The sequence below is a fragment of the Bos taurus genome, chromosome 7 (assembly GCF_002263795.3).
Source record: "Bos taurus isolate L1 Dominette 01449 registration number 42190680 breed Hereford chromosome 7, ARS-UCD2.0, whole genome shotgun sequence".
Classification (NCBI taxonomy): domain Eukaryota; kingdom Metazoa; phylum Chordata; class Mammalia; order Artiodactyla; family Bovidae; genus Bos; species Bos taurus.
In genome coordinates this window covers 7242809-7251430 of record NC_037334.1, presented here as the reverse complement: position 1 = coordinate 7251430, position 8622 = coordinate 7242809, and the positions used below count along the sequence as shown (strand labels likewise).

At 42.7% G+C, this 8622-nt stretch overlaps 1 protein-coding gene across 1 annotated transcript; it reads left to right on the top strand.

Moving 5' to 3' along the window:
* Positions 1-3833: 3833 nt before the first annotated feature.
* On the top strand, positions 3834-4781 carry OR10H1 (olfactory receptor family 10 subfamily H member 1). Its single transcript, NM_001077876.1, has one exon. It carries the CDS (start codon positions 3834-3836, stop codon positions 4779-4781), a length of 948 nt encoding a protein of 315 aa, NP_001071344.1.
* Positions 4782-8622: the final 3841 nt, after the last annotated feature.

Sequence of the window (8622 nt, the reverse complement as noted above, 5' to 3'; positions counted from 1 at the left end):
TAGTAGTCATGTATGGATGTGAGAGTTGGACTATAAAGAAAGCTGAGCACCAAAGAATTGATGCTTTTGAACTGTGGTGTTGGAGAAGACTCTTGAGGGTCCCTTGGACTGCAAGGAAATCCAACCAGTCCATCCTAAAGGAGATTAGTCCTGGGTGTTCATTGGAAGTACTGATGCTGAAGCTGAAACTCCAATACTTTGGCCACCTCATGCAAAGAGCTGACTCATTGGAAAAGACCCTGATGCTGGGAAAGATTGAGGGCAGGAGGAGAAGGGAATGACAGAGGATGAGATGGTTGGATGGCATCACTGACTTAATGGAGATGAGTTTGGGTAAACTCCAGGAGTTGGTGATGGACAGGGAGGCCTGGTGTGCTGCAATTCATGGGGTCGCAAACAGTTGGACACAACTGAGCAACTGAACTGAACTGAACTACACAGAACTGTTTCACCACCTTAAAAACTCCCTTGAGTTCCATCTATTTTTCTCTTCTTCTCTTCTGCTGAGTCCTTGACATGCACCAATCTTTTTATTGTCTCCATAGTTTTGCCTTTTCCCAGAATGAGAAGGTACCAAGCTTAGCGGAGTTCTGCATCCCCATCATCTGAGAAGGTGTATATGCAGCCCTGGGCCACATTCCCAGGACATGTGAGCTCTAGTCTTCCCATAGTTCCCAACTTTCTTTTTTATGTGTATGATTTTTGTGATCTGATTAATATGGAGGGGGAATGTGTGAATAGCCTGGTATGGTGAAGCTGACATTTCTCTGGTCCTGAAAGTGGCTCTGACATTCACTAATAGCCACCAGCAAATGGTGAATGTAACAGAGAGGTTAGGAAAAGATAGGCTTTGGGGTCATTCAGATACAGATTCAGATCCTGGCTCCCCCACTCAGGAGCCATGGTATCTTGGACAAGTGATGTGTCCTCTATGGATGCAGTTGCCACTTCTGTAAAACAGGGATCATAGCAGGGATCTCACAATATTGAGGAACAGATTTAATAAGAATTGCATGACCACGGAACCACATCTAATTAAGGGCAACTATTCTCATCAAGAGTTCAAAATCCAATGCCAGAGATAGTTGTGTATCCAGCATGGTACATTATAATAAAAATCATGATGAAGTTAGAAATGAGGACTTTTAAACTCACTCAGGGTAGTTGTTTGGAAAGCACACAGGAATGAGTGACTAAATTTGCTTTGGAAAGAGATGTCCAGAAAGACTGCACAGAGTAGGTAACATTGATGCAAAAGAACAACAGTTCTTGGTTGGAGAAACCAAGATCTGGGTAGAAGGAGCAGCTAAGTAAATACAATTGTACTCTCTAGATCATTGGTTTTCAACTGGGGGTGATTTTGCCCCCTCCAATGGGGACATTGAAAGTGAAAGTCTCAGTCATGTCTGACTCTTTGAGACCCCATGGACTGTAGCCCACCAGGCTTCTCTGTCCATGGAATTCTTCAGGCAAGAATACTGGAGTATGTTGCCATTCCCTTCTCCAGGGGATCTTCCTGACCCAGGGATAGAGCCCAGGTCTCCTGAATTGCAGGCAGATTCTTTACTGTTTGAGCCAGCAGTGAAGCTCACATTGGCAATATCTAATAATGACAGTTTTGGTAGTTACTACTGAGCATAGATTACTGGCATTCAGAGAGTAGAGGCTAGGGATGCTGCTAAACACCATATAGTTCATAGAATGGCCTCCATCTCATAACAAAGAATAATTTGTCATAAAATACTGAGAAAACTTGCACTAGACATTTGAAAACCTGGAAGCTTGTAAGAAGAGCCCACTTGATCCGGGTCTCACCCATTCAGCCTCTTCTTGGAAGCTCTTGTTTCTAAGTCATCCACTTTGATTTGCCCCTCTAGGATCTCAGGATATCAGGGCCAAGTGGGGCTTCTGTGGACCTCCAGGCAGGTGCAGACTCAGAGGAGACAGAGAAATGAAATTGACTCCAAAGGAGGGAGGCCAAAAAACTCTGGAGACCAATGATGTTGGGGAATGAAACCTCCAGTCCCCAAAGTATCTGGTTCCCCTTCATGTCCTCATTATTAACCTGCCAGGGTTTGATCTAGGACCTGAGCCCACTTAAGAGGGTATATCACCTCCCCCCATTTTTCATGTGTCATAGTAAAATACATGTAATGTACAATTTACCATTTTAGACACATTACAGCATGCAGTTCAGTGGCATGAAGTACATTCATGATGTATGAGCACCGTCTGTCTAGTTCCAGAACCTTCTCAGCACACCCAAAGGAAACCCTATACCCATAAGAGTTCTGTCTCTTCTCCCCTTCCTCCAGCTCCTGGAAACCACTCCTGTGCTTTAAATGCCCACATGAACGTTCATAGCAGCACTATTCACAAGAGGGGAAAAGTGGAAACAACTGACATGTCCATCAATGAGGTGATTGAATAAACAAAATGTGATGTCCATAAAGAAATATTGTTTGACCATAAAAAGGAATGAAGTTCTGACAATGCTACAAGTGGATGAACCTCAAAAACATCATGCTGAGTGGAAAAAAAAAAAACAGACCTCAAAGTCACACAGTGTATGATTCCATTATTTAAAATGTCAGGCACAGGCAAATCTATAGAAACAGAAAGCAGATTAGTGGTTCACTGCAGTTTAAACTTGAAAATGCCTTTAAAAAAAATCACTCAAAAATAGTTGTTAGTTATAAAGGCACATTGAAATCTCATTAAATTGAAGTTATTTACTGAATACACCGTCCCTGTGCATGTGTGCTCAGTACGTCCAACTCTTTGTGAGCCTGTGGACTGTAGCCCACTAGGTTCCTCTGTCCAGGGGATTTTCCAAGCAAGAATCTTGGAGTGGCTTGCCATTTCCTTCTTCAGAGGATCTTCCTGATGCAGGGATTGAACCTGTGTCTCCTACACTGCAGGTGAATTCTTTACTGAGTCACCAGGTAGGTTATTTACTGAGCATAGACCATATACATTTGTTCACTGAGTGTATTGAGTTAATTGCCATAGGTAGTACCTACTGTTTTCCAAGTCACAGCCCAAGAATAGCACATTTAGTTCCCACAAAGAATCTTAGAGGCAGGTAGAAAGAAATGGAGGTACAAGGAGGTGACATAACTTGCTCAAGTTTACACAGTGGGCAGAGCAGGGACTCAAACTCCCGGACTCTCTCATTGCTTTCCTTGATGGGTATGTTGCATTGTCTCAGTAGGTACAGATGTACCTCATGGGATCTGGAAAACAACAAGAACATTATTCCTACACAGTCTCTTACTTCAGATTCCTTGCATGGATAACTCCAGAGGAAGAATCTGATTGATTCATGTTAAATTGGAGATGCACACTGGTCCAAAGTGTTATAGACATGGGGTAGGTAGGTCTTCTGGTATCTGAAACTTTGAGAAGAACCAGATTTATCAGAAGGGAGGAGTTGGACAATGGCTTCAAACTCTAGTGAAGGAACATTATATTTTTTGGAAGTAACCAGAGGGAGAGAGGGGTATAGTCTTTGGAGACAGTCAGCCATGGGTTCAAGTCTTTACTCTGCCATTTTGACAGCTTTACCTTGAACAAGATGCTTAGCTTCTCTGAACCAAATATTTTCAGTGCTTATGCTTCAAGTGATCAGAGTCATTGATAAAAACATCTCCCCCACTACACTGATAAGAGAATTGCATCGTAGGAGGCTCAGAGTAGGAACTCAGCCAGTGTCATTTGTCATTTGTCAGGACCAGCCCCTTGGACAGAGTCAGGAATGATGGAAACTAATGACCTCCTTCCATCCAGTAGCTGACCTTTCCATGTCACACCTCACTTTAGGAACAGCCCCCATGCAAGGAGCCAACTTCTCAGCAGTGACTGAATTCATCCTCATCGGCTTCTCTACCTTCCCACACCTTCAGCTGATGTTCTTCCTGCTCTTCCTGCTGATGTACCTGTTCACGTTGCTGGGGAACCTGCTCATCATGGCCACCATCTGGAGGGAGCACAGCCTCCACACCCCCATGTACCTCTTCCTGTGCGCCCTCTCCATCTCGGAGATCCTCTACACCTTCGCCATCATCCCGCGCATGCTGGCCGACCTGCTTTCCACCGACCGCTCCATCTCCTTCACAGCCTGTGCCAGCCAGATGTTCTTCTCCTTCATGTTTGGCTTCACCCACTCCTTCCTGCTCACAGTCATGGGCTATGACCGCTACGTGGCCATCTGCCACCCCCTGCGCTACAACGTGCTCATGAGCCCCCGAGGGTGCGCCTGTCTGGTGGCCTGGTCCTGGGCTGGAGGCTCAGTCATGGGGTTGGTAGTGACATCTGCCATTTTCCACCTCATCTTTTGTGGACCCAATGAAGTCCACCATTTTGCTTGTCATGTGCCCCCACTATTGAAGTTGGCCTGTGGAACTGAAGTGCAGGTAGTGGCCAAGGGCGTGGGCCTGGTGTGTATCACTGCCCTGCTGGGCTGCGGTCTTCTCATCCTCTTGTCTTACGCCTTCATCGTGGCCGCCATCTTGAGGATCCCCTCAGCCGAGGGCCGGCACAAAGCCTTCTCCACGTGTGCGTCCCACCTCACCGTGGTGGTCGTGCACTACGGCTTTGCCTCTGTCATCTACCTCAAGCCCAAGGGTCCCCAGTCTCTGGAAGGAGACACGCTGATGGGCATCACCTACACGGTCCTCACTCCCTTCCTGAGCCCCATCATCTTCAGTCTCAGGAACAAGGAGCTGAAGATCGCCATGAAGAAGACCTTCCTCAGCAAGCTGTACCCTGAAAAAATATGATTATCTGGGAAGAATTCCTTGGAAATAGCTAAATTGGGTTATCAGATGCTACCATCAGAGGTGACACCCTGCAAGCATGTAATAACCAACATCTGTCTGATGCTTTATGGTTTACAAGGACCCTTATCGGCAGTATACAAATGTTTGCAAAATGGTTCAACAGGCCCTGAATGTATTCAGGATGGAAAGATGTATGAAACAATGACATGCATGAAGTCAGATTCATTGATTTCCTATCTGTTGCAGGACATTTGGCCAGGTAGCATTAAACCCAAAATCTGTTTTTCTCCTGCCAGAAACCAGGGTAGACTAATTACTCCCACCACCATAAACCCACATTGTAAAGAGAAATGGACGAGGCCATGCCTTTACTTTCTACTAGGTGGCAACAGGGCTTCCTTTGTGGCTCAGCTGTTAAAGAATCCTCCTGCATGCAGAATACCTGGATTCAATCCCTGGGTTGAGAAGATCCCTTGGAGAAGGGAAAGGCTACCCACTCCAGTATTCTGGCCTGGAGAATTCCATGATACTGTATAGTCCATGGGGTCGCAAAGAGTCAGACACGACTGAGCAACTTTCACTTTTCAGGCGGCATCACGTAGCTACAACTCAACTTTTATGAGGCTACATAAGACTAAGTCAGATTACAGCAGAGGAGTGCTAAGCACCCTAAATTTCAGCACTGCATAACCTGTAATAAGCAAACTCAGAAAAAGTTGAGGACATCTCCAAGTTTCAAGTGTGAATCTTGAGCAGCTGCAGAGAGATAAAGAAGTCTCTTTAGTTAGGTGAGAGAAAGAAGTCCCTCAGTGAGAAATCACCTGCTGTGTTGGAAAGTCCCTGGAGAATCCCCATGGACAGAGGAGCCTGGCAAGATACAACTGAGGCGACTTGGCATACTTCATAGTACTTATAATTTGTTGAAAATATATATATTCAAGAGAATGACAAATACTGTATGATATCCCTTATAAGTGGAATTGTAAAAAGGTACTCATAAAAATAGAGAGTTGAATGGTGGCTGTCAGGGGCTGAGGGGTGGGAGAACTGGGACAATGTTGTTTAACGGCACAAATTTGCAACCAGTTGATCAACCAGAAGATCAACAAGATCTTGTGGGTCAACAATGCAGCATTGTGGGTATAGACAATAATACTGTATTATCAAGCTCAAAGTTACTAAGAGACTTTGTCTTCATTGTCACTCTCCAAAAAGATATGATAACTATGTGACATGACAGAAGCGTTAGCTAACACTGCAGTGGTAATCATATTGCAATATACAAATGTATGCATGTATATATTCTAAACTTACACACTATTATATGTCAATTATATCTCAATTTAAAAAGTCCCTTAACATCAGCCCAGTTAGCTCAGTCGGTAGAGCTTGAGACTCTTAATGCTGGAGAGGGTGCGAAGAAAAGGGAACCCTCTTATATTGTTGGTGGGAATGCAAACTAGTACAGCCACTATGGAGAACAGTGTGGAGATTCCTTAAAAAACTGGAAATAGAACTGCCATATGACCCAGAAATCCCAGTGCTGAGCATACACACCAAGGAAACCAGAATTGAAGGAGACACGTGTACCCCCAATGTTCATCGCAGCACAGTTTACAATAGCTAGGGCATGGAAGTAACCTAGATGTCCATCAACAGATGAATGGATAAGAAAGCTGTGGTTCATATACACAATGGAATATTACTCAACTATTAAAAAGAATGCATTTGAATCAGTTCTAATGAGGTGGATGAAACTGGAGCCTGTTATACAGAGTGAAGTGTGTCAGAAAGAAAAACACCAATACAGTATATATATAGAATTTAGAAAGATGGTAACGATGACCCTATATGCAAGACAGCAAAAGAGACACAGATGTAAAGAACAGACTTTTGGACTCTGTGGGAGAAGGCAAGGGTGGGATGATTTGAGAGAATGGCATTGAAACATGTATATTACCATATGTGAAATAGATTGCCAGTCCAGGTTCGATGCATGAGACAGGGTGCTCAGGGCTGGTGCACTGGGATGACCCTGAGGGATGGGATGGTGCATGAGGTGGGAGAAGGGTTCAGGATGGGGAACACATGTACACCCATGGCTGATTCATGTCAATGTATGGCAAGAACCACTACAATATTGTATGTAAAGTAATTAGCCTCCAATTAAAATAAACAAATTAATAATAAAAAAGTAAATAACAGTATTTTAAGGTATATAATAATGAAATACAAATGTATCAAAAACTTGTGGGATGCAACTAAAGTGGTATACAAAGAATAATTAATTTTTATGAAATGATAAATGGTTTGGAAGATTCAACATTGCCAAGAGGCCAATCTTTCTCTAATTGATCTTTAGAGTGCATGCAATTCTCATCAGAATACTAGTTGACTTTTTTTTTTTTTATGAAAAATGACAATCTGAACAAAGGACCAAGAATCCAGAAACAAACCCACATATACAGCCACCTGATATATTAGAATTCACTGGAGGCAAGAGGAAAGGAGTTGATCTTTTAAATACATGATCCTGGGTCCAGACAAGTGGCTATCTATATGAAAAAATTGGTGTACCTTGAATATATAAAAATTAATTGGAAACCAATGAAGACCAAATGTGAAAGCTAAAGTAATTAAGCTTCTAGAAGAAAGCACAGCAGAATATGTTCATCACTCAGAGAAAGTAGGGGGTTCTTAAACAGGAAACAAAATACATTAACTTCTAGCAGGGGAAAATGAGAAAATCTACTTCATTAAAATTAAGAAACTTTGATGACAAAGACAGCATTAAGGGAATAAAAATTCAAGTCCCAAATTGTGCAAGCATTTGTATCTAAATTACATAAATCAATAAGAAAAAGCAAACAAGTTTAATATTGGGCAAAAGCCTAACAGACGCTTCACAAAAGAGGATATGCTGCTAAGTCACTTCAGTCGTGTCCAACTCTGTGTGACCCCATAGATGTCAGCCCACGAGGCTCCCCCGTCCCTGGGATTCTCCAGGCAAGAACACTGGAGTGGGTTGCCATTTCCTTCTCCAATGCAGGAAAGTGAAAAGTGAGAGTGAAGTCGCTCAGTCGTGTCCAACTCTTAGCGACCCCATGGACTGCAGCCCACCAGGCTCCTTCGTCCATGGGATTTTCCAGGCAAGAGTACTGGAGTGAGTTGCCATTGCCTTCTCCAAAAAAGGATATAAAAATGGCCAATAAATACATGAAGAGGAGATCAACCTCATTAGGGATTAAGGAAACACAAATTAAGGCCTAATGAAATGCAACTACATCTCGATCAAAATGATGGAAATTAAAATAAATAATGATAGCAAGTGTTAAACCTGGCAGCTAGAGAAGCTTTTACATTGCTGGTGTAAACTGGTAAAACAACTTCAGGAGAATGTTATTCCGGCTATTTTCCTGTGTATATACCTGAATATATTCCAAAAGTAGTGACTGCTTATACCCACCAAAAGACATGTAAAGAACAACCACAGGACTTCATTCATAATAAATCAAAAAGAGAAATAACATACATTTCTAACACCTGTTATTTTCATACAATAGAACATGACACTATAATGAAAAAGATAAACCACTGATAACTGTAACAACACACATCAATATACTGGCATAAATAACACTGGATGAAGGAAGTCAGACACAGAAGAGAATATAGCATGATTGCTTTTATATCAAGTTTAGAAACATGTAAAATGACCTAGGTGTTAGAAGTTAGACGGTATTAGAAGTGAGAGTGACTACTCTTGGAAAGGAATTCTGACTAGGAAGAGACATGCTGCTTCTGGACTATATATAGTGGTCAATATTCACCAAATTTTCAG